This window comes from Oreochromis niloticus, linkage group LG9, assembly GCF_001858045.2.
Source record: "Oreochromis niloticus isolate F11D_XX linkage group LG9, O_niloticus_UMD_NMBU, whole genome shotgun sequence".
Lineage (NCBI taxonomy): Eukaryota > Metazoa > Chordata > Actinopteri > Cichliformes > Cichlidae > Oreochromis > Oreochromis niloticus.
In genome coordinates this window covers 3777968-3804416 of record NC_031974.2, presented here as the reverse complement: position 1 = coordinate 3804416, position 26449 = coordinate 3777968, and the positions used below count along the sequence as shown (strand labels likewise).

The window sequence follows — 26449 nt, the reverse complement described above, 5'->3', positions numbered from 1 at the left end:
CACAGAGATCGTAACAACAACTCTGCGACCAGACCTCGTCCTCTGGTCTAACTCCCGAAAAATGGGAGGAAGCCATTGAGGAAGCATTTGAGCGTAAGAAACTGCAGTACGCCAACTTGGCAGCTGAGGCAGAGGACAGAGGCTGGAAGATCAAGGTGGTGGAAGTGGGGTGCAGGGGCTTTGTTGCCAGTACAACAGCAAAACTGCTCAGAGAGATCGGGATCAGAGCACAGGCACAACGGCAGGCTACAAGAGAATTAGCTAACACTGCTGAGAGGACCTGAGCTGCTGGCAAAGTTTCTGGGCTGCCTTTCCTCATAACAGCCATCCCTCAAGAGTCTCCACATTTAAAGCAATGCATTATCAGGGACTGTAACATCTAGTCCTTTACTGAACCAGCTCTATTTGTGTTGGGATGGAGACACTGACACGGTGATACCAAATATCCATATTTTATTTTTAAACAAATAAAAAGCAAGAAGGCTCATCTCATACAGCGCCATCCTGAGACGGCGTTAGCCAAGCCCAGCGCTGGACATGCTGACAAAATGTAATAAACTGCAACACATGCAATACTTCTGCACTGGCAAAACACAGTAATATCCTGTAGTGAGTCAAGTATTGTGATAATTTCTTTTGGTGGGGTTTCTGATTGTGTGCAGCCTTCTATTGTAAGCTATTACATTAGCTTACAGCGGTGCTCAGTTCATCATTCAAAGACAGTGACACTAACACATCCTGCAAACAGCAGAGAGAGGATTGGAGCTGCCACGATAACCTTTTATGATGCATATGATGGTATGTAACTAAAGAGCTTCTTCCAATAATATTTGACCTGTTGGTGAAATCTGTGATATGTTAGCCTGTAAGAAAACATTGTGGAGGAAAGTTTCTCAAATATGAGTTCGACAGCTTCCCGCTGTAAAGAAACTGAGTCTGTATGTGGACATAATAAGACCCACGACGGGGTGCTTGGAAATAACAGAGTCCATGTTCAGTGAAGGTGAAGAAACAGATCTTTATTTCATATGGATTCATCAGGTATTGATGGGCAATACAACATCGGGTCACAGCAACAGGTCCATGCACAGGCCCAGGGACCCAAACAACAACAGAGTCCAGCCCGGGGCAACACCCACCCATGGGCCTGTACTGGCTCACTCTCAGGGTGGATTAAATAGAGGGTGAGGAATAAACTCACAAAAGAAATCACACAAAACACAAAAACAACACTAGGGTGTGTGGATCTGCAGGGAAACTACTAAACATGTTACTGCTACACCAGAACTCCTGGAACATCCATCTACGCCCTCACTGACTGCAGACGCCTCCACAGCTATGAAATTTATACATACATGTATATACACCACCTGCACAGGTGTGTCCTGGTCCCCTCACAGCTGATTGTATATATACACATATGTGCTGTAACGAAGGCTCCTCCCCCTTTTTCCTTGAATCCTGGCTGTCTCGCTTGTTTTGCTGCTCGCTGCTCTCGGGCGGTTCAAACATGATTAAAGATGACGAGTTTTTTCCTTTTTGCCGTGGCCTCTGTTTGCAGGTGCAATCAGGTTAATCGACTGAGAGCTTTCAGCGGAAAATAATGGATGAGGGAGGGGGGCGAGGTAAAAGCACGGGGCTGTCACATTAAGCATTCAAGCATTCATTTTATAAGAACTGTTTACCAGACAAGCTTTGACTGATCTGACTGCAGCTGAACCATCAGCAGGTTACTGGGAACCAAAGTTAAACCCAGTTTGATCACATAATTAAAACATCTGCAGCCAACTGAACCGTCCTGCTGCACATCTGTAACTGAGTATCAGAATAACACAGAATCACAGGCTGTGAGGTCAGTCAGCTCTCACAGATGCTCACAGCCTGATCCATAAACTGTACAGGAGCTCACCTGTTTCAATTCATGATTAGGGGCGTGTCCAATGTCCTTGTCAGTGGTTAATAACAGAAAATCCTAGAGTACATCTGAGGATTCTGATTGGACGTTCCTGAGCACTGATTATATTCTGTGTATCTGTGTGGCGGCTGTAAAATGCAGACTCCATCTTTTATCTACAGGTGTGACCCGTCAACATCAGTGATGTAATCAAAGTGCGCCTCCCGTGACTCCTTCAGTCATTCAGGGTTTGTGTTTTCACTTCTGGCCACCAGATGAATATCTGTATACACTCACAGCCACTTTATTAGGTACACTTTGCTGGTACTGGTGCTGGAAACATTTCTCAGCGCTTTTGCTCCATGTTGACAGGATGACATCATCACTCAGCATCCATGATGAGAATCTCCCGTTCAGTCCCAAAGCTGCTGTTGGACTGAGACCTGTGACTGTGGAGTGAACTCCCTCAGTGTTATCCTGCAGCAGTAACACTGAGGTAAGCTGTGGAGTTCAATGATGATGAAGCCCAAAGTGTGCTGAGAAAATCTCCCCACAGCATCACACCAGCAGCAGCAGCGTGGACACTGATACTGGCAGGATGGATCCACACTAAACTGAGAGCTTTTTCCATCTTCTCTTGTCCAGTTTTGTGAGTCTGTGTAGCCTCAGTTTCAGGGGTGGCACTCTGTGGTCTTTTTGGATCGTTCTCCTCACCCCAGCTTTACCTTTGCTTGTTTCGGTACATGTTCATGTATGAAGGATGAAATAATTATATGATGAATGAATGTTTACGCAGGGTCAAAGGGCACAGCATCACTCTGTTAGTTTCTCTTCAAAGAGAGTTTAACTTCAAATCACTGAGGGAGGAAGGGAAGGAGGAACAGGAGGAGGGAGGGAAACACAGGAAGCGGAGAGGAGGCTGGGAATGGAGGAGGAGGGTAAACTAATGAGCCCAGATGGCTTAGAGAAAACACGCCGACCTGAGGAGGAGGATTAAATGTACTCTGTACAGCGTGTGAAAGCATGTGTCCTCGGGCTAAACATCGAGCTCACACTCAGAGAAAAGCTGCACTTTGTCATGTTAATGAGCTGAAGATCAGTCCGTGTGTGTCTGTGAGCCTCCGTCTAACATTCACACTCCCAGCCTGCTGACTGAGGAGCATCTCAGGTCAGTGCTGCATGTTCCAGCGTGTTCTCAGCACAGGGCCTCACATCATCTCACCACTGAACACAAGGTGCCTCTGGAGATGACGTCCCGTTTTAGAGCCCAGCAGAGTCCCGTGTGAGGAGGGGCCCGTGGGTTGGCTCCAGCCTGCTCTAGTCAGGAAGGTTCGGCTGCTGTGAAGCTGCACTGATCACAACTTTCACAGCTCAGAAGAAGATTTGTGGTGCTGCACGAATCATTTCTAAAGACCTGCGTGTTCCTCATCACGCACAATAAGACAAACTGCCCACAAAGCGAGGCCGTGCAGGGCTGCTGGCACGCGCTCTGCCCAAGAGCCCGACGACAGCAGAACATCTGCAGATGTGCAGCCACCGAGCTGTGAGAGGAGGAGCCAGATTATAGAAACAGTAGAAACACTTCATTCAGTCTAACAGGAGCAGGCTGAGCCCACAGTCCTTCACCAAGGCTGAAACCATCCACAATGACACACTGAAGCCGTGTACACCAGTGGATCTGTCACCCTACTACTGCTGATAATAATAATAGGAGTTATTATTACTTACCTATTACTATTTTTAGAGTTTTTACAGCAGTCTTAGCCAAAAATGTTCATAATAAATAATAATAAGATTTTAAGTCACATGTTAAATAAACAAAAGAGTGAAAATCCGACTTTGTTCTCGCAGACGTTGTTTCCTCTTTAAAACGATGCTCACTGCACTTTCATTCAGCCTGCACTGCACCATGTAAATACAATTCTAAGTATAATTATACTATTTGTTCTTTGTTCTGCCTGCACTGCGGTTTTATTGTGAAGCACTTTGATCTACACTAGTCTCTTAAATGTGCTACTTACAGCCTCCTTCAGTCAAAGTAAAGCCTTCAGTTTGACCCTCTGTAGTTTTAAACAGGATCATTATTTCTGTCTGCAGGAGCAGGTCTGTCTCGTTCCTGCAGGCGGCAGCGCCCCCTGCTGTTGTGAAGGTTACACCATGATCATGAGCCCTGCACGCAAACTCTGCTGATATTCAGAGTTAGGGAACCTGAGAGGACACAGAGGTGGTTCTCTTCATTCATTTATCCAGCATCGTAATCTCTGAAGAAGATCCGTGTGAATCATCCGGCTGCTGGAAGTTTCTCTCTAAACTTCAGCCACAGGCTGAAGCTCTGATCCTCAGACCCTCTGATCCTTCAAACATTTACATGAACTCCTTCAGAACCAGAAGTTTTTCATCAAAGCTCCCAGTCTGTAGCAAAGAACACACACTGTTCTTCCACATTTCAAAGCTAACAGCCACAAAATGATTTTGGAAGAAGGACACTCAGCTGGAAGGTGAGTCAAAGGTGGTCATCATGTATCCCACCTGCTGGCATGAGCCTTGAATGTTTACCCAGAATGCACTTTTTGGAGTTTCCTGCAGTGATTTATCAGAAACAGATCAAACATGCAGAGTGCTGATGCTGTTTCTGCTCCTCTGCCTCACGAACCTGCTGCTCGGGCAGAGACTCGGTCCTTAGGCTGGGACTCTTAGACGAGGCGTAAAACAGATATTTTTGTAGTTGTGATCAAAGCTTAAATGTGTTTTTTAGCCCTGTAACTTTCATCTGGACCCTGAACTTTGGTTCAGTCCCTGCGATATCCCAGTGGAAGACAAAGGAGGGCAGCTCAGCTGTATGTGTCAGAGTTACTGCGTCAGCACTGCTCTAAAAAATAAATAAATAAATAAAATTACAGAAACACTTTGTTGTCACTTTAAAGAGAATGTTTTGGTAAATCACAAAAAAACATTTGTTTATTTATTTATTTATTTCACTGTGGACACGTTAAAAAGAAGAAAGTTCTGTTACTTTTAGCATGAAAGCCTGTGGGGGTCTTCATCAGTAGGACGAGCTGTAACGTTGATAAAAATACAGGTAAAAGTGCGTCTGCTGGGCCGATTCTGGCCCCTGGGCCATATGTTGGACACCCCTGTGCTCACCTGATTCTGAGGGGTCACCAGGGTTTTAAACCGAGGACCTGCTGGCAGTGCTCTGAGTGACGTTAGCCCTCCCGGCAGGTTATTTGTGGCCCCGCCTTTATCACTTCTAACTGTCCGCAGGTTAATAATAATAATGCAGATTTTATTAATCCAGTGGGAAAGTTCTTAGTCCTTAGCTCAGTGAAGCAGTGGGCGGCCACCAATCCAGGGCCCGGGGAACAGTGTATACAGACAGTACCTTGCTCAAGGGTACCTCAGAGGAGCCGTTCGGTGGATCTGAACCCCCGACCTTCCGATCATGGGGAAAATACTCCACCTACCGAGCAATCTCTGCCCTCACACACCCGAGGAAGCTGCTGCTGTGGCGTGATCTCCCCTATAATGTGCAGCGCCACCATCAGGTCAGCATGTAAACGCGCTCAATGCTGTGGTTTATGGTGGGGGTGGGAGGGGGAGGGGGGTATCTGCGGACATGAAGACACTTCCACTAAGTCATAAAGCGGCTGTGACGCAGTTATTATTATTATTATTATTATTATTATTATTATTATTATCGGTGAGATTAGGTCAACTGCAAAGCATGCAGGGATACCTCAATGTGTTTCTGTGTGTGTGTGTGTGTGTGTGTGTGTGTGTGTGAGGGAGTGAGTGGGAGTGGTCTCCTGCAGGTCACGTGACGCAGGCCTTTGTTAATGTGTGATTCCGTGGAGAAAGACCAGGAGGACAAAAAAAGTCGCGACCGATCGAGCCGCCGAACCACCCTCATCCGTCCACGCTTCACCCTCACTGCGCCCCGGCCTGGATGCTGCTCAGAGGCCGCTGGCACCTCTACCTGGATTCGTGTCCGCGGCGGTCCGCGGCTCTCCCCGCCGGTTTGAGTGCGAGGCAGCGGGCTGGGGGATGGAGGCAGAGTCCGATCTGTAGGGGTGGAGGAGGTGTGGGGGTCGGCTGTGAAGCCCCAGGCCCTGCTCGGCTTTGTTACCCCGGGATCGAGCTGCAGCCCTGCTCCGTGTTTCTGAGAGCCGAGGTGAGAAGCACATGGACGGAATCTGTGAGCTGTGCGTGGATCAGAACCCGCTGCGTGGATTTGTGATGTGAGGACTTAGTGAAGGAGGACCCAGAAAAACACGACAGATTCTTTTACTCCAGTTTGTCTCTCTTTGTGTTCATCCACCTCCCTGCGCGCACACCAGCCTCCACCTCCCCCTTTATCCCCCCTCCGTCCTCCATCATGGCTCCAGAGCTCCGGGTCTCCTGCTTCTGCTGCCTGCTGGTGCTGCTGGTTCTCCCCGCCGTCCGGAGCTCGTTCCACCGCAGCGGTGTGGACTGCGGACCCGGGAGGGCCGAAGACTGCCCAGGTGAGCACGCCTGCTTACACTTGAGGGGCTCTGTGGAGGGTCAGAGGTCAGAGGGAGCAGTGTGACCCAGCCTTTGTCATAATTGTGTTTCCGTCGGTGTGTCAGTACCTGTAGTACACCTGAGCTGTGATGTAATGGGCCGGAGGATGCTGAACAGATGTTTCACCTGCTGAAGCTGCAGCCATGCTGCTCTCCTGTGTGTGTGTGTGTGTGTGTGTGTGTGACCACTCCTCACTTTAACCAGGTTCTATTTCAGGGTTAATTACAGGGTGGAGCAGGGCGAGGCTCAGTGATGGAGCTGCGTTGTGTAGCTGCTCCGTCTTTACTGTGCGAGCATCAAACTGCGGCTGCGCTGCGTTTCTCAGCAGATCGTCAAATCTGGCCTCCAGACACCGGGTAGGCCACAGACTGTAAATAGAAGATGGACAGAGCCACCGTGGTTGGTTTGTGAACTCTGGTGTAACTTATCAGCCATCAGCAGCTGATGCTGACAGAGGGTGTTGTGCTCACACCTGTCAGTGTGGCCACGCCCCTAATAATACAAATGTAAACATTAACCCCTCCCATAGGTGTTATGATTGGATAATTTAGCTGAAGAGACCAACACCTTTCCTGTGGTGGACTCCACAGCTCAGTGAAGGCGAGACTGAGGCAGGTCCAGTCCTGGAGTCGTGAGGTGGATGGACCGCGGTCAGACCTGCTGAACACCTTGACCTCCTTGTTGTTTGCTGTGCTGATAGAGGCTGGTGCTGTCAGGAGGTGTAGGAGGTTCATGTCAACGTGATGAGGAGCCAGAGATTCCCAGCCTCACACAGCCCGTCCTGCTGCCGCCTCCTCACAGTGCTGAAAAATCAGAGCTGAAATCTTTATTGGGCGTGTTGATTGGCCGTAACAGTAAGTCAGTTTGGGATTGGCTGTTTTTTTTCTGGCTCAAATAAAACTAAAGTGAGGGGCTGTGTAAGAACAGCCTGGAGAAACGAGCAGCTGATTCATCTCCTGATGAACGATAACGAGCTGTGGCTCGTAAAACGCTTCAGAAGAAGTGAGGATGGAGTGGAGTGCTGTGGAAGTTTCACACACATTTCAGTTCTGTGTGTGTTACAGTGCAGATCTTTCACTCAGTGGGAAAACATCGCTGGTTTTATATGCCCTACATTTGAGGGCATCAGCAGCAGTTTTGAAAGATCATCACAGAGTAAACGATTCATCAGTTCACTCACGAGATGCAGAGGACAGAGGAAGTGTTGCTGTAACACCTGGCTACAGCAGCAATGTAACAGCTGGAAAATGGTGCAGCAGCAGGTGGAGCGGTGGTTTGGTGCAGCGGCAGCAGGTGATATACTGAGACGAGCGAGCTGAGCAAGAAGGCCAGACTTTTGATTTCCCAGTCAATCTTCATCCCAGCCCTCACCTGGAGGAGGAGGAGCTCGCACATGTGGAGGGAACTTCTAGTTTATGTTGATCTAAATACGACGCCTCCTGAGTGCCTCCTTTTGGAGGTGTTCTGGGCACCCCAAACTAGGAGGAGACCCCGGGATTGATCCAGAACCTGCTGAGACTTTGAGGCTCTGCTCTCCCGCTGTGCCACCGTGACTTCAGATAAGCAGAGGGTGGATGATGATGGATGGGTGGTGTGTGATGAGTGTGCATCTCAGACATGAGTAGACTTCATTCTCCGTCTCTTCCACTCCTGCTGCTCCAAATACTCGTTAGAGCACATATAGTGGATTAATCCGCCACTGAAAATAGTCCCTATGTGTTCCTCCCATCTAAAACATGTTTGATCAAATCAGTGAGCTGGTGTTTGTGTGCAGACATGAACTCATTTTGAACTTTTCTCCTCTAAAAGTAGAAACCTGGAGCTGAAATAAGTCTTTGAACTTTTTTAGGATCTAAAGAATCAAAAATCTTTGAGTTCTACTTTTAGAAGCTCTGAAGGTTTTTTTAAACCTGAGCTCCGTCACTGATGCTCTCCCGGGACGTCGCACCACCCCGCCTCAGCTCGTCTTTTATGAGCTCCTGACTCGCTCCGACAGCAGGAAGTTAATGAGAGCAGTGAGGTGGGGACGGAGGGTGGAGGGCGGTTTAACCCGTGATCAGGCCACAGGTCGACCTTTAGCGGTTGTCCTGGAGACGTAACACAGAGCTGACCCGAAGACGCCGGCTGCACCTCAGAGTTAAAGAAGAGTGTTTCCTTTGAAGTAAGTGAGGTGTGTTTTACTGCTGTTGGTGTGGAGACGATGACGCCAGCGACAGGCTGACGGTTAGTCTGTCTTCAGCTCCCGCAGCGCTGCGTCTCTCTCCGTCAGGACAAACTCTGTGATGAGGAACATCAAACTGACTGCTGGACGCGTTCCTCAAACCAACCTGCACCTCTGTGGAAGTCAGCACGACTCTTTCATGGTTCCTGTTTACGAGCTGAAGCACAAACTGAAGCTCACCTGGAGGCTCGAGTCCTTCCCCCCACCTGCCGCCCTCAGCTGTTCCTCACAGAGGTCTTTCCTTACAAACATGTGACTTTATGAATGATTGATGCTCATTTTAGTCCCACTGAGATCAAAGCTTGTACAACAGGGACCTGACCGAGTTAGCAGCTGCACAACAGCACGTTAAAATGCAGCAAACACAACACAGCATACAAACACACACAACCAAACACCATCATGCCCGCAGCTGCATGTGGTGACTTTAAACTAACAGCCGATTTTGATTGAAGTTAGTGTTAATAGAGATCGACAGACCACGTGACTTACGCGCATTGCATTGTGGGTACGAGTGGCAGCAAAATCAAAACACCGCATCAAGCGCTTGCATTTCCAGCACCGGTAACCATTCATTCTGCGGTTTGAATCCCTGCTTGCACCCCTGCTACAAGCCCAGGTCCAGTTTACTGTGGTGATTCGGACTATTCCATTTCACAGCTGTTCTTACATTTCTGTCTTTCTCTCCTGTACAGGACAACGCGTCTATTTGTCGTTTCAGGTTGTAGTGTTACACAACATTTTCACATCCAAGTGTTTCGTAATTCATTCAATTTATTGTCTTTATTTATAACTGGCATTATTGTTTCGTTCTATTATAGAATCTGACAAGAAAGAGGCAAAATTGCATTGAGCAGATGTTTGCTGTCTGCAGGCGTCTGCAGACTGAGAGAGCTTTGGTTCCAGATCTGCTGAGGACCAGCAGAAACTTGCAGACGGCCCTCTCTGCTCCTGCTGCTGTCCTTCTCCTCACACTCTCCTTCCACTAACACCTGTGTGCAGGTGTCGTCCGTGGGGGCGGGGTTACCCGCTGTGACTCCCACAGAGCCTCCCGACTGGTCCCTGCAGACACCGACTCTGTAAACAAGCTGCAGACACTTGATGATGCAACTGATGCACGTGTATGTGTGCGTGTGTGTTTGACTGTTTGATCACCTGATGAAGGACCCTGGCTTCAGTCTGAGGGACCAATCTGCTGCCAGAAGATAAAATGATGTCACGCCCGTTCATTAACACAGGCCCCGTGTACCCGTCTGTGCCTGTGTGGCAGCTCCATGGATGGCCGTTTGGTCCTTCTTAGTGTTAGAACGACAGATTATAGATGCTGCACTCATTGGCATGTTGTTAGCCAATGAGATCGTTGTTTCCACGGTCAGCTCCGCCCCACGCTCTTCAAGTCCAGTTTGAAAATCACCAAGATGGCGGCGCTGAAGATGCTGAGACCGAGGCTTCGGGGCAGGACCCAGATCTGACTGCTCGTTCCTGTTAGCGCACACTCGTTCTGAGTTCACGTCTTAAAGAGTGGACCAATGGTGTGGCTCCACTCAGCGTGAGACCAGTAAAGGAAGAAAAACCAGTAAACTATGATGGAGCTGCTGCTGAACTCAGAGAGACTGCAGAGTTTACTACAACGTAACTCTGGCTCTCAGACAGTCATTTTAACAACACACACACACACACACACACACATACACACACACACACACACACACACAGCGCATCCTAGGAGAACACACTGTTTCTGTTATTGTGTGTGTGTGTCAGCAGGTTGATGTGGCTGGCTCAGCACACTGTGGTATTTACTAATTACAGGGGAGCTGAGGTCACGGCCTCTGTAATTACAAGCTCTAATTGGCCAGCCTGCGGGCTGCCGACCAATCAGCTGCCATCAGGAAATTACTACCCTGGATAATAGTGTGTGTGTGTTAGTCAGTGGAGCTGTATTGTTTTGTCAGAGTTTCCCACTTTGTTGTGTGTGTGTGTGTGTGTTTTAGCCACAAACTGAAATATCTCCACAGCTGGTGGTGGTTGGGGGCGGGGGGTGGTGCTCCTCAGAGGAGGAATCCTGCTGACTTTGTGTTTTTCTGTGTTGCTCAGTCTGATACCTTTAATCTAACATGTTTAAAACTTTACATCCAGCTGTGGGCGGAGTTTAAAGTGTGCGCTCACAAACACGCCCCCATCACAGACAGACTCACTCGTCCTTTTATTTTTGGCATCGTCAGCCTTCATGTGAGTACAGGAGAGACACACAGAGTGAGGGAGTGGACTCACCTGTTCAATCAGCTATAGCAGCACCTGTTCACTATAGGTCATGAACAGTAACTCATTAAGTATAAGCAGTCGCTGTTAGTCCTGTCACCATGGAAACAGAAGATTATCACTGGATTACTTTCATAATTAAACTTTGAACGCTGGTGATTCTCAGAGAAGTGTGTGATGTTCCTGTGGTTTTCAGCTGTTCAGTGATGCTGTGTGTGTGTGTGTGTGTGTGCGTGCGTGCGGTTTCACATGCATTAAAAGCAGGATCACTGTGAGGCATCTGTGCAGCTTCTGTGGTGGATGATGGATGTGAAAGCTGCTGCACTGGGACGTTATGTTTCACTCTGAGGAGGAAACTTTGACGTGGTGACTCCACAGTTTAGTTCATCCTCACTGCATCCACAGGAAATCAGAGGGTCGGTACCAGCAAGGAGCTGCTAATCAGATGTATTGATTAAGTGATCATCATCATTGATGATCTGAGTGGACCATGAGCTCCTCTGTACCAGCCATGCATCTCACAGCTGAAGCTCAGACCGGTCAGCAGGTCAGAGATCGGCAGCTGCTGCAGAGCTCAGAGAGCTGTGCATGAACGAATGCTGCTGAATCAGGACTCAGTTTATCCCCACAGACTGACCACTTTTATTTCATGCAAAGTTTTTTGTAGTTGAAATCGCTGCTCTCAGGACGATAACTGTGATGTAAGAATGATCCGGTTTGTTTTTTTCCAGATTTGTCAGAGAAGAAAAGCGACCTGCGCGTGTGTGACACCGGGACATGTCGCTTTGGAGGAACCTGCCGTGAGAACGGCGCCGACATCAAGTGTGTCTGTCAGTTCCACGTGAGTTACACACACACACACACAAACACTTCTACACCTTGGCGCCCCCTACAGGCTGCAGTGCTCAGGTGTAGTCTCCACAGTGCTCACTGCAGTGTTATTAAATGTTTGCTGAATGAAACCAATCACAGCTTTTTTTATGTGTGTGTGTGTTACAGCTGCTGTGACAGATGTTATTAAAGCTTCTGAAACGTGATCATTGTGAGCTGGTCACACAGCAGAGTCTACACATTGTTTTACAGAATGAGCTCAGTGAGATGGTCTCAGCTGGCCTGGAGGAGATTCTGAGTAAACGTGAATAAGTTGGGCTGAAAATGGAGCCAACATGGCCGCTGCTGGTCCTGTGTCGGCGTCCCCTCTTTCTTAAAAGCATGTCATGCTCATCTGCTGTAGTTTCTGTACCTCACACTTCTTCTTTTATCAGCACACGCTGCACACCGTCCTCAGACACATTTCAGCTGACAGCTCTTTAAAATGCTAACTGTGCTATCTTTGGCATTGTGCACAGATTTTTGAATTTGGTTAGACCGGAGCGCACTGACCAATCAGCAGCGAGCCTGCCTGCATCATGAATGAGGTGTTACCTTCAGGTTCCCTCAGAGTCCTGTGTGTGTCTGCGTGCTGTGATCGGCTGCATTTAAATAAAGTTACTTTGTGTTTCAGTGCAATAAGAAGTACGTACCCGTGTGCGGCTCCAACGGAGACACGTACCAGAACGAGTGTTTCCTGAGGAGAGCGGCGTGCAAAAAACAAAGAGCCATCAACATCGTGTCAGAGGGACCCTGTTACCATGGTAACTCACCCTCGTCTTTACCTTTCACTGCTTCTTATAATAAGCACACTTCAGGTTTCAGACGCTCGCTGTGATTAATGTGTGAACAGGTGGACAGATGACACAGTCACAGGTAACCCCAGAGTCTAAATCAAAATTCTGTAATCTGATAAGGGGTCAAAACAGGTGTGGGTGTGTCCATAACAGCAGTATGAAGAGGTAATCACAGTAGTACCTGTGCTAAATATGGAAGCTCCACCCACCTGCTGTTTTGAGGGCAGCCAGTCAAAGTTGGACTGAAAGGGGGAGGAGCTACATCAGCTTGTTTCAAACAAGCAAAAGCTGTGTCCCAACCCAGCGACCGCACACCTCCGTGAAGTGCACGTACTACGTTGTGCGAGAAGGGCAGAAGTGAGTTGTAAAATGGGACGGTCTAGGCTTCCGTCGCACTGCTCAGGTTGCCTAGCAACCATGATACTAACCGCGAGAAATGTTTTATACAGCATTGTTTGACAGACACGAAGGAGAAAATTTTTTTTTTTATTTGTTCATTTTTGTTATGAGATAAAACACATAAACAATTACAGCAATATGATGCAACAAACACAGCAGTGCTATCCATCCATCCATTCGCTTCCGCTTATCCTTTTCAGGGTCGTGGGGGGCGCTGGAGCCTGTCCCAGCTGTCATAGGGCGAGAGGCAAGGTACACCCTGGACAGGTCGCCAGTCTGTCACAGGGCTCACAGCAGTGCTACTAATCCAAAATACTCAAAGCTTCATAGAACTGAAACAAACATTTATTTTTAGCTCCATTCTGCTGCTGATACATACTTTAGGTTTCTGAATATTAAACTTGTTGCTGCCTTTCATAGTGTGTAACTTGAAGGCCCTGAGTACTTTCTCCCACACTGAAAACACTGGGATGATAACATTATTTGAACATTACCTAATAAGACTGATTCAGGACAGACAATTAGTTATGTTAAACTTTCCTAGCAGTCCTTCACAAACAGGGAACAGTCTGTCTATTCTCTCCATCTGTCAGCTGCTGCTGGCTCTTCCTCCTCCTCTTCCTCACACACTGCTGAGTTTGTCCTGGTGGATCATCAGGGGTGCAAAGCCTCACAGATGATGTGCAGCAGTGGGTCCCTCAGTCTGTCCTCACTCTGGACACTTGCAGTCGTCACACATGGAAATCAAATGTGTGATAAGCTGCAGGATTCAAACACAAGTGTAACTTATAAATACATGTTCATCCTTTTATTCCACAATCAGAGAGAAAGAAACAGAGAGAGAGTGCAGGACAGGCAGACAGGTGACAGTCTCAGGTGTACACACTGCTACAAAACAGCACAAGAGAAGGAGGATTTAGTGTTTGTGTTATTACGAGTGCTAAACAAGAAGAGTTCCCAGATGGTCCAGTGGACACATGTGTGACTCCTGTGATTAAAGCATCTTTCTTTCAGCTTAACGAGTGAACCGTCAGCTCGTTCAAACACACGTTAAAGTCCGTTTGGCTCGACACCACCGAACAGAGGCAGCAATATAACATAGCTAACATTAACAGTGCAGTGAATCCTGCTTGTGCCGTCATATTCAGGACTGCAAACCGAGCAGCATCACTGACTTTCAGCTTGTTGTGTTTGTGGATATATGACTGACTTTAGTTATCCATAAAATCATCACATTCTCTGTAAGATTAAGGTCGACTATATATATATTTAGAAGTAGAGGCTTTAAAACCAAGTTACCGCTGAAAGTACAAACATCACTAATGTCGCATAACTTTGCCGACATGTGGCCAACAGTCATGTTTTAATGTTCTTAAACATTCGCACATAAATAAGTGACATAATATTCAGTACTTACTTTTGAGAGTTTACTGAAAAGTAAGTACTGAATATTCGCGCTATAAATTGTGGGATATGTGGGGCCATGAAGTCTACACCGGATCCAGACTTAAAATTTGGGGAAATGAACTGCGCATTTGTCGACCGCATTTGGAGTACACTTCGAATTGGGACACCCTTTGTCGCGTCGCTATGATGTAATCGGTCTACAAATGCGAAGTGTGCGGTTGCTGAACTGGGACACAGCTAGAGAATGAAAACAGCCACGAGCAAAAGCTGCAGTTCCTCTAACGTCCAGCAGAGGCAGCAGTGAGTCAGCCCCCATAGACTTCCATGTTAAAATGTTTAAAGGCTTAATGTTAGCTTTCTTAGGGGCGTGGCCTCTTTGACTGACAGATGCATGGTGACACACCTTGACCGTGTTTGTGCTGTTGGAGCCCTTTAGAGCACTTTTAATAACATCATGTGACCAATAATATGGCTGCTGTGAAGTTACCGTAGTAACAGAGCATCCAGGAAGGCGGAGCTCCAGGTTTGGTGAAATTCAAGAATTTTAATTGGATGTTACTGAGCACTGATTAGCAGCTAACTGTGTGATGCTCGTCTTCATAAAGAAGGATTATTTTGAACTGTTAATCATGCAGAGCTACTCAATGAGTCCAGAAGTACGGGCGTGCTCCTCACACACACAGAGCCTGTTATGACACGTTTACATGAACATCCACCTCTGCAGCAGGAGGTTAAAGTTAACTTCCTGCAGCCAGTGACACTAACGTCAGAACGTGTGTGTGTGTGTGTGTGTGTGTGTCTCAGATGCTGGATCAGGATCTGGAGATGGAGGTAAACAGCTTCATGTTTGCTCTGGTTTGTTTCTGAGTACTTTTGAGTTGAAGCAGACGAGCTGAGCGGCGTTTGTGTGTCTGCAGATGACGAAGGCTCCGGCCGCGGGAAAAAGACCTCCAAATGTGGGAACTGCAAGTTTGGAGCCGAGTGTGATGAAGACTCTGAGGATATGATGTGAGCACGCACACACACAAACACACACACACACTCAGTGTTAGGAGTCTAACCGTGAGCCTGAACGAGCATGTGTGTGTGTGTGTGTGTATCCAGCTGCATGTGTAACATCGTGTGCAACGGCCACAACGACAACCCGGTGTGCGGCAGCGACGGCGTCACCTACGACACGCCCTGCCACGTCCGGGAGGCGTCCTGCCTCAAACAACTCAAGATCGACATCAAGCACGTCGGACGCTGCCATGGTAACAGCAACACAGCAAACACTCCTTCATCCATCACCTTCATCATCATCATCATCATCATCATCTACTCACAGCAGGAGAGGGAGAGAGAGGAGGAAAATGGGAAAAGGAAATATGGAGGAGGGGGGTGGAGCTAAGGGAGGAAGAGGAGGAGGAAGATGAGAGTCAGGAGGGAAAACGTCTCAGTTCATTTATTTTGAATGATGATCTCAACACACACACACACACACACACACACACACACACACACACACACACACACACACACTGATTATCGCGGCTGGCTGAACAAACAGCTGGTCTCATTTTAACGCCACGACCTCCTGCTCCACATTTTCTCTTCGTTGTTCTGTCCTCCTCCTCCTGCTCCTCCTCCTCCTGCTCCTCCTTCTCCTCTTCTTCTTCTCCTCTTCTCTCATTTCCATCTGTCCTTCTTTTTCTTTGTATATGTACAGTTCTATTCTATTCATGTACATCTTTATTTGTTATTTTAACTTTGTTTCTTCTTCATCCTTTATCATCTTCTTCATTTTCTTCCCTTTTGCCTTTTATTCTCTCTCCTCCTTTCCTCCCCTTCTTTCTTCTGTTTTTTTACTTTCTTCTTCTCCTTTACAGATTATTTCTTCTTTACTTCTAATTTTCTTCCTCCTCTTTTCTATTTTTTCTTATTATTTTTTTTCATCTTCCTTGTGTTTGTTGTTGTCTTCCTTGTTTTTTTTCCTTGTTTCTCTTCTTTCCCTCCTGTTAAACGTTCACTTGCTTCATCTTCCTTGTTTTCTTTGTCTTCTTCTTTCTTCACTGATTCTTCTTCTTCTCCTTCTTTGGCTTGGTCTTCCTTCTGTTTTCTCGGCTCGAGTTTGAAATAAGCTGAGTTGTTCCAGGTTAAAAACATCTGACACGCCGACTCTAGAAGCCTGCGTTCCAGTTATTATGACTCTTAATGAATTTTTGGATTTTAAGTCAATAATTCAGATGTTCATTTTAATAAAAGCGTAGTGATTAACAGGTGTGGTTTTATGAGTTTCACCAGCACATCTCAGAATCATCCAAAAACCCAGCGTCACAGTTTCAGATGTTACGATCGGAAAAAAACGTGTTTGATTAAAACTGAAACACGAGTGCTGAAGAATAAAAGCTCCCGTGTCATCGATGCTGTTCAGTAAAGAAACTGCATGGCGCAGCTTAAAAACACATCCGATACACATTTAACCATGAGCGTCATCTTTGTTTAGCTTTTTAAAGCTTTTTAAATATGAACGCATTTTTACCGGAACATTAAAGCTGTGAACGGTTCAGAACAAATGAGACGAGCCAGCGTCTCTGCAGCGCTGACGGAGCTTCACCCTGAGGCCAGGAAAGTGTGTGAGTGAATGTGTACACGTTTATATATCTTTGTGGGGACCAGAAATTAGAATGCTACTATGCCTGTGGGGACCAACAGTCCTTATGGGGACAAAATGCCCGATGAGTTTGTTTTTGAGACTCATAATGTGGTTTTAGTGTCAGGGTTACAGATGGGTTAGGGTCAGGCTGAGGGTAAGCATTATGTTAATAAGAGCCCCTCACTAAGATATGGAAACCAGTGTGTGTGTGTGTGTGTGTGTGAGTCACTGACCTGTGTTTAAGCCTCTCTTCTCGCTGCTCGCTCTCATCAGCCACTGTGAGTCGGACGCGTGCGCACACTCGCTGTGACGCCTGATTGATTGGACGCTGAAACTGGTCTGAGATCAGTGATGCTCTCTGTAATCTGACGCTGTCGGGTTTCACTCGGGGACTAAATGTGATCGAGGACGTTAACTCTTCATCTCATTCGTGTGCTGAAACTCACTTTTTATAAATATTTCACCATCGTTCAGACAGGAATGGACCGTCTGAACAGAAACGAGCTGTAATCTGATTCTAATCCCATAAAATCAGCACATGAGCATGAACACACACCCTGGCAGCCTGCACAGATGATCAAATTATAGCTGAATGAAAAACATTTTACTGTCTGAGGCTCAAAGTCACGGAGACGAGCAGATCTCTCCTCACATATGTGATGTTATAGATGGAGAGCTGCGGCTCTGCTAGGGCAGCTTTGCATGATTCATAGCTTAAAATAATCCTTCTTTATCTCGTGCTAGGCCTCACTTCATTTGACCTCCTGTCCTGTGGTCCTGATGATGGTGCTTTAGATGCTTTCTCTGGTCTCATCATCTTTTTCTTCTTCTGTGGTTTCAGATAAAAACAGGAAAGACGACGGCATCAAAACCAAGCCAGAAATCTACGGTAAGCCCCACCCCCAGCCAAGCCCCACCCCCAACTGTGCCCGCTCCTGTCTCACAGCAACACCAATATTAAAGCACAGATTTCTTCTTCTCTCCTTCCAGCTGTCCCCAAGCCTGGTGAGGGGGAGGGGTTCGAGGACAGCCCCGCCCCCTGTCCCGAGGACTACTCCCAGTTCTGCGAACACGGTATCTGTGAGATGAGACAGAACTTGCCCACCTGCAGGTAAGCCCCGCCTCTGTCCTCGTGCACCTGCCCAGGTGTGTGCGTGTGTTATTCACACCGAGCGCATTCATTCATGTTTAAACTTTGACTCAGCAGCTGAAAGAAGACCTGCGATGTTAAAAGTGGACAAATGAACAACTAACAAAAATCTTCAGTTCTCTGAAAAAAGAAACAAAAAATTCTCTCATAAAGTTTGAGGAACAAGAAAGTGAGCTCAAGGTTTAAATGTTGGATTGATCCTCAGAGCTGATCTGAGATCGTCGAGCTTCAACAGCTTTCAAAAATAAAAGTCTGACAGCTGAAACTCAGACTGGCTGATTTTTGTGTTTTTAAAGATTTAAAGTTTTTCTGTCAACACGAAAAGATTCACCAACTAAACGCAGTGATCTGTGTTTGCTGTCAGAACAAAGACAACTTCATGTGTGTGTGTGTGTGTGTGTGTGTGTGTGTGTGTGTGTCAGGTGTGAGGATGCGTACGGGGGGCAGCAGTGTGAGCAGCTGCTGGACTTTAACATCCTGTACGTGGTGCCCAGCGGGCAGAAGCTGCACTACGTCCTCATCGCTGCAATCATCGGAGCTGTTCAGATCGCCGTCATCGTGGCCGTGGTCATGTGTTTCACCAGGTACACACACACACACACACACACACACACACACACACACACACACACACCCTTTTCAGGCTCAGTAACAGTCCTAAAGAACGGATCACATCAGGGTCCTCGCTGCACACTGAGTGAGTAATGAGACTGTGACAGCACTGAGCAGCTCCTTCAGGCTGCGGCACCCACGGTGTGGGACGGAGAGATTTCGCAGGTCGTTCCTCCCCACTGCTGTCAGACTCCACAACAAAGACTTCAACTGATCAAACACACAGACCCACACATGTGCAATAATCTTTTCTGGCATCGTTGTATTTTTACTCAGTTGTATTCTATTTTTATCTTATTGTATATTTTATTCTATTTTATTCTACTGTATATAGTATTTTATTTTATTCTATTCTGTACAGTTGTGTACTGTATTTATTCTTATTTTATTATTAACTTTTGCACTGTCCACTTCCTGCTGTGACAAAACAAATTTCCCACGTGTGGGACTAATAAAGGTTATCTTATCTATCTCTTATCTTAAATCAGTAAACCATGATTTTTGTGGTTTATGAAACACGAATGCTTCCTGAATGTGTGAAATCCTTTCACCGCAGAGGAAAGTTTGGAGGTGTGTGTGTGTGTGTCAGGCTGTGAATCGTGGCTTTCAGCCCTCCAGCCTCCAGCAGGGGGCGCTCAGACCCCAGCAGCACTCAGTCATGAAGCAAAGCACCATAAAACCATTAATGAGCAGAGTTTCAGCACCAGCCGTCCAGAGCTGTGAAGAAAAAACAAACTGGCACGTCTGAGAAACAGAAGCGGTATTATTTTATAAAAATTGGCTCCTCCAGCAGACGTGGTTCAAGTCTGTCAGGTTACAAGTGCAGCACAGACGTGCAGACCACGTCTCCACATGCAGTCCTGATACGCTCATGCTGAAACCAACACCAGGCCCTGCTTTTTCTCTGTAAACCTTTGGTGGTGAGTGATGGCGGAGCATCGGCAGGCTGCCTGTGACAATGGATGCCTCCACGTCCTCAGCCGCTTCATCGCTTTATCTCACGCTGTAAAAAACTTTATCAACACAGAACACCAGTGCTGACGTGATTTCACTTAAAGTGAGTCAGACTGCCAATAAAAAACTTCTAACATTCAATAACTGGACCTCTGAAAGCCTGGAGTTTATCCCCATCCCACATCGAATAGAACAGAGTAGAGTAGAGTAGAGTAGAATAGAATAGAATAGAATAGAATAGAGTAGAATAGAACAGAACAGAATAGAATAGAGTAGAATAGAATAGAGTAGAATAGAATAGAACAGAATAGAATAGAGTAGAATAGAGTAGAGTAGAATAGAACAGAATAGAATAGAGTAGAATAGAACAGAATAGAATAGAGTAGAATAGAGTAGAGTAGAATAGAATAGAGTAGAGTAGAGTAGAATAGAATAGAATAGAACAGAGTAGAATAGAACAGAATAGAATAGAGTAGAATAGAGTAGAATAGAACAGAATAGAATAGAGTAGAATAGAACAGAATAGAATAGAGTAGAATAGAGTAGAGTAGAATAGAATAGAGTAGAGTAGAATAGAATAGAACAGAGTAGAATAGAACAGAATAGAATAGAGTAGAGTAGAATAGAACAGAATAGAGTAGAATAGAATAGAGTAGAGTAGAGTAGAATAGAATAGAATAGAACAGAATAGAATAGAGTAGAATAGAATAGAACAGAATAGAATAGAGTAGAATAGAACAGAATCGAATAGAGTAGAATAGAGTAGAACAGAATAGAGTAGAATAGAATAGAGTAGAGTAGAATAGAATAGAATAGAATAGAACAGCGCTTTATTGTCATTGTACACAAACAGAGAAAAGGTGACAGAAGTTTTTGTAGTTTTGCACACACCAGGAATCTGCAGGGTCACTGCTGTAAGAGAAACACTCCTATTGGCTGTTAAAGATGATCACATGATCTAACTTTACATTTTGCCGGGAAGCTGGAAAATGAAAATATTCCCGATCAGCTTGATTAGTTTTTTCTTCTCCACGTCACCGTCCGACCCCTCAGAGTTACAGAGAGGACGTGAAGCAGATCATTGTTACATCTACTGATAAAAGCTGAGTTCTTGTCGAGCGCTGCGCCTCGTTTAATGTTGATGTTGTTGTTGACGTGCACTTCCTGTTGTGTCCTACAGGAGGTGCAACAAGACGAAGCGTGGTCGGAGGCAGAAGCAGCATCTCGGTCACTTCCCGTCAGGAACGTCGTCCCGGATGATGTAGCTGCTCTTTCTTTTTTCTTTTTTTAATGATTTTTTTAATTTTCCATCTTGTTTTTTATAAAATTCGAGAAGTCCGACCTTTCGTACCACAGACTGCATTTTTGATATCTCGACTTTTTGGTGCCTCTTCTTATTTTCCCTCGTTTTTTGGAACAACCCGACGTTACTGAGGGGCCTTATTTTCCACCTTTCATTCCTTTGGCTTCCCGTCTGCTGGTGATTTTCAGTTTCCGGAGCGGAGACACGGTCGTGCTGCTGCCGCCCTCTCAGACTCTGAAACACTGTGCAAACTTTATTTCTCTGATTGTATCGTCGCTCCGGACGTCCACACCGCAAACAGTGACGATTGTCTCAGTTTTCGCCCGGTGAGACGCACAGCAGGAGCGCCTCCTTTTTAGTTTTTCGGCCACGTTAGAGCTCATTCCTGCTACAGCTGCAGTTCTCATCCGTCTTCCCCCCGCCCACACAAGGGCAGCGACCCTCATCCTGATTGGCTCTGGTGTACACGCACGTGCTGATCTGTGGATTCATCTCTGCTGAAACATGTCCACCTTTGTGGCGTTCGTGCCGCATATTAATGACGTAACGGGAGATGCAACCCAACGCACATTAGGTGGAACCCAGAAAACGAGGCGAGCCGATGGAAGTCGGTACCAATGGAAGAAGAGCTTCTGGTCACGTGATTTTCAGCTGCTGTGAACACTCGGACTGAAACTACACACTCGAAATGTCCTGAAGTAATGAGGTGTGGCCTGGAGCAGCTAAAGCCATGGCTGGAAGAACTGTTCTGAAGTGAAGTGGTCATGTGACTGAAGCTGTCACATGACCACTTCACTGCGAATTAAGTTTTTGTTAAATCTTTGTTCTGTGATTGGCTGAATTTGTTCATCAAAGCTGTAAAAAATGGACGTAGCTACTATGAACTGCATGCTCATTGGCTAACGACTTGTGATTGATGCCAGCCAATGAGCATGCAGTTTCCTTCCACATATAATCCTCCTTTTAGAAATGTGGCGTAAATAAGATTTACAAAACAGTCAGTTCATTTTTATTCAGTGTGGCCGAAATCAGTGACCGAGCAGGAGAGTGCTTACAGAGGTCAAAGGTCAGACAAGGCCTTTGCAGCAGCAGCTGTCGCCATCTGGTGGCCTTTAGATAGAATCCAGGTTTATTCATTTTTCTGAGCAGGAAGCTGCGTCCATGTCTTCTGCTGTCTGTGAAGACATTTGGCATCATATCGTCATGACAACATGTTGGACTGAAATGGGGAAAACTGGGAGACAGAGCTAACATGCTAACTAACAGGACTCGGGTGTGGAGGTTTTCACTCAGACTGCTCGGTTAGTTAGACCAAAGCAGCTTTTAAAATTCAGTCAAAACTGTGAATCTTCCCTAAAAATGTTATTTTCTTATCAGCTTCATATCAGCGTTTATCTGGAAATATGGTTCTCAGTCAGATTCTGTGTGCGCCACATTTCTATCCTTTTAAATCTTCTCTGTGAAAGCGACAGATGTGATGAAGAAGAGCTGTTCTGCTCACATTAGCCAGGGTTCCTTTTTTACTTATCAGTGCATACTGCCCCTCAGCAGGCTTCCTGACTTTGGCCAATTGGAAAAAGAAACAAAAGGCAGCTGATTTCAGCTGGAGGCAGCAAGGCTCTGCATGAAGGGCAGAATCAGATAAATGAGGATGATTTTGAACTGTGAATCATGCAAAGCTACGCTGGCGGTGTAATGACAAACAGGTGGAGCTGGAAATGAGCAGAAGAAACCCACTTTGAAGGTTTAATGAGCACCAAACACGTGTTGTGGGCGTTGCCATGTTGAGAATTCCCACGATGCATTGCTGCTCACGTTTGGCCAACTTCTCTTGTTTTTCTTTGTTTACTTTGTCACGCATGTGTTGTACCGCCTTAACTGTCCAGGGGGCGCTGTGCAGCGGGACTACAGGATTATCAGGGACCACCGGAGCCCCGTGCCCCTCAGATATGAGCCGACTCGTATCTCAGGCGTGTTTTTTGTTTTTAACTTTGTGCAGTGTCTCACAGGGTCAAACGTCACGTCTCCCTAAAGAAACTTTCTTTAAACACTTTTTGTATTTGTTACAATGAGATCCACCTGAAAACCAAAATGCTGTTTTTTCTACTGCTTAAAAATAATAATGAGGTACGAGCCGACATGTACAGGTTGCTATGCTAATTATTTTATTGCCTAATTTTCAGATGACGCCATTCCGGAAATGGATTCCAATGTTTGTGTGTTTGGACAAGCTGGCGATAATTTAAAGGACCTCGTCAAGCTTTTTATCTTCATTCTGATTCGTAACGATGGTACCACGTGTCCGTGTTGGTTGTTTTGTTGTATTAGAAGGAGTAGGCCGATAAGCTGGGCTCGGGTTCGCCTCACACGCCGCTGCCCTGAGGTGAACCGCCACGGTCTTGGTGGCGCTTGTCGCAGGGAACAGGCCAGATGTTGCTGTAGATGTTGATCCTGCATGAACCGTGAAGTTGTTGTTTAGACTGTGCTGTAGCTGAATTAGCATTAAATTATGATGTTTGAACCTCTGCGTCTTCATGTGTCTGTTTTCTGAGCCGGCCTCTTAATAAAGCTTCACACAAACATCTGGACCTGTTTTAAAGCTGTTACTGATCCATGTATAAACACCTGGAGGTATGAATGTAGAGCCTGCATTCTTTCATAATGTCCAGCAGGGGGCAGTGGTGACGGGTCAATAATCTGTCCCTCAGTTTCTCACTCGCTCATCATCACAAGAATCTGAATATTTGATGGAAATAAATCCTGAAAATAGTTTCTGATGGTCAAAGGCCTCAAACACAGTGCTCATTAAACACAATCATATGCATGATGTTATTATTTGATTATAACAGTATTAAGTAAAAGTGCATTCAAACTGTGCTTCAGCAGATTCCAGTCCGTGACAAGGCCGCTTTGAACTATTTAAAGATTACATATAAATATGGGTATGACAGCGCGTGAGCATGAATAAAGTGTAAATGAGCGTCTGAAGACGTGCTGCGGAGTGAAGAAGCCGAACACGTGGACAGCACAGGGAGGATGCTCTGAATCTGGAATATAAAACTGAAGTGGGCTCTCGGGTGATTCCACATCCTGGATCTCAGCCCGGCCGCATGAATGCAGCAGAGACCCCGATGAGTCCGCTTCATCCTCAGCTGTAACAGTCAGTGACGCTTCAGGTGGAGCACCTCAGTGAGCTGACCGTCCGCCATGTTGGACCTGTCGGGTGATTATTGTGTAGCCTGACCAGCGAGGCTCCAGAACACAGCGCTTCCTGCTGTATAAACAGTTTCCCAGCCTCTCGTCAGGGCTTCAGCTTATTTATGACCCGTGCTAAGAAGGAGCCGGACAGAACAACAGTTCCTCAGGTTTCCGAAGGCCTTCCAGGGTCCATTGGCCAGTTTTTCACAATTTTTCCGGTCCTTGTACCTGACCATTTCAGAGGTTCCAAGCTGCACATGTGCTCCAGCCTGAACCTCGAGCTGGGCCGGTGGCAGGTTTCAAACTCCTTCCTATCTCATTTCAAGTGTTTTTACTTCACATTAAATTTTGACACCTTTGAGAGGTGAAAACCAAGCGCGCCCGGTGGCTGATGAAGCCTTCGTGTCTTCTGCAGGGAGGTGGGGTTAAATATAGCAGTGATGGCAGGATAATTATAGGCAGCAGCTGGTGGAGGGCTTTCAGACAGCGGGGAGTCCCCTTCTGTCTTCACCTGATTCTGGCCCACCTCCCCTCATTCTCTGTTTTCTTCTGGAAGGTTAGAGTAATGATGGGTAGCATGTCAGAGCTTTGAACGCTCTTCTTTCTTTCTTGGTGAGGTCGGGCTACGATTGAAAAGGGTTCAAAAGCAGGAGCTGGATTATGTTTCTGATCTTTGTATGTTCACAGATGTTAACAGAAAATCAGAAAGCTCAGACCACCAATGACTGTGAGTGGTTTTATCCTGCTGAACCTTACAGAACAAAATGCCATGAAACAGACGTCGTCTTGATGGCAGCATGTTTCTGTTAAACCTGCATTAGCCTTTACAGCTTTACAAGTTACTACCACCATGTGTGCTTCTGTGCAGAAGTCGTGAACCACGCCTAATTTCTTTAAACTGATCTTCAGCTTTCTGAAGGACATTGGCTGGTTTTTCATGAATTTTCAGTTCACCATTTTCAGAGGAAGGGCTTTTGGGTTTGTTGAACCACTACATCTGACCTATGAATCTTTCAGGCAGAAGAAGACTCCTAATTCAAGAAATGAACCAGTGTGTCCAGTTGTGTCCAAACATAACAGATGACTAAGCAAAGAGCCGAGTTTTGTATCTTTAAGCTCAAAAGCAGGTCACAAACCAAACATTTGTTTAGTTTTTCATTTTCAAATGGACATAAAATTGTATTTTTGCACCAACAAGGTGACTCCCAAAGAGCTGTTGGCTGGAAACTTGGCATATGGCGTGCAGTGTATCCTTAAAAAACAGAAGACGAAGTGTGAGGCCTTCAGCTGCAGGTCAGTCAGTGGTGTTGGAGATCTTTGATAAACTGATGAATTATGAACTCAGAAAAGTTACATCAGAATCTGAGCCACCATTCAGGAACATCTGGAGACATCTGGTTATCAGCAGCTTCATGTTTCAGCATGATAATGATCCAAACACACTGCCAGTGCAGTGAAAGCACATCTGGATAGAAACAGGAACTCTGTCAGTCATGGATCGGCCTCCCCAGAGCCGGACGCCAGCATGACTGAAGTGGTAACTTACAGAGATGAGTTCAGACTGAGCTGAAGAATAAAGGTGTTCATAAAGAATACTGACTTTTAAGTATGAAGGTAGAATTACTACAAACTCTGTTTTTGCCTTAGATACTATTTTTCCATGTATGTTTGCATGTTTGCAATAAATCCCTGCATTTATTTCCCATTTTTCCTAAAGTAAATGTCCAAACATTTCCATAAGTGTTTCCTCTTCCTTCTTCCCTTTGTCGTTTTATAAAGAATTCCCCGCTCGACCTCTCTAGGATCCTGTTTTTATTCACTATCATTGCAGTAATTAGCTGCAGTTGTCAGACTGTCAACCAACTATATGTCTGTACCTGGAAGACTCAAGCTGAACTTCTAGGAAGACCAGTATGTTACTGCTAACTTATGGGTTTAATGGGCAAGCTGGACCATTAACCACAGGTGGTGGTTTTGCAAACATTGTGATAAATTAGCTAACTGGCAAAGGCTACATGCTATGCGCTAACTGTAGGTGCCAGCTACAACTCAGTGGGTGACATCAGTTTATAATATGAATAAAAAAGAATATATCTGTGGTTCTGTTGGGCCGGTTCAAACTTTAGCTTTGTAAGAGTTTAATACAGTAAAAGCAGAAACTCCGGCACCCAGACGAGTATAACTGAACCTATCAAGAAGCATTAA

General features: G+C 46.1%; 1 protein-coding gene across 1 annotated transcript; it reads left to right on the top strand.

Moving 5' to 3' along the window:
- Positions 1-5733: 5733 nt before the first annotated feature.
- Positions 5734-23567, top strand: LOC100711883 (tomoregulin-1). The gene is made up of 10 exons (XM_005461859.4): positions 5734-6396; positions 11651-11760; positions 12424-12553; positions 15197-15223; positions 15310-15400; positions 15497-15645; positions 17869-17916; positions 18018-18138; positions 18600-18761; positions 20924-23567. Exons 1-10 carry the CDS (start codon positions 6270-6272, stop codon positions 21006-21008), a joined length of 1050 nt encoding a protein of 349 aa, XP_005461916.1. The 5' UTR covers positions 5734-6269; the 3' UTR covers positions 21009-23567.
- The last annotated feature ends 2882 nt before the right edge of the window (positions 23568-26449 follow it).

Excerpts from the sequence above, each read along its gene's own strand:
- LOC100711883 (XM_005461859.4), top strand. The coding sequence starts at position 6,270 with ATGGCTCCAGAGCTCCGGGTCTCCTGCTTCTGCTGCCTGCTGGTGCTG. Across the intron at positions 12,554-15,196 it reads AGAGGGACCCTGTTACCATG|ATGCTGGATCAGGATCTGGA; the intron begins GTAACTCACCCT and ends TGTGTGTCTCAG. Across the intron at positions 18,139-18,599 it reads CAGAACTTGCCCACCTGCAG|GTGTGAGGATGCGTACGGGG; the intron begins GTAAGCCCCGCC and ends TGTGTGTGTCAG.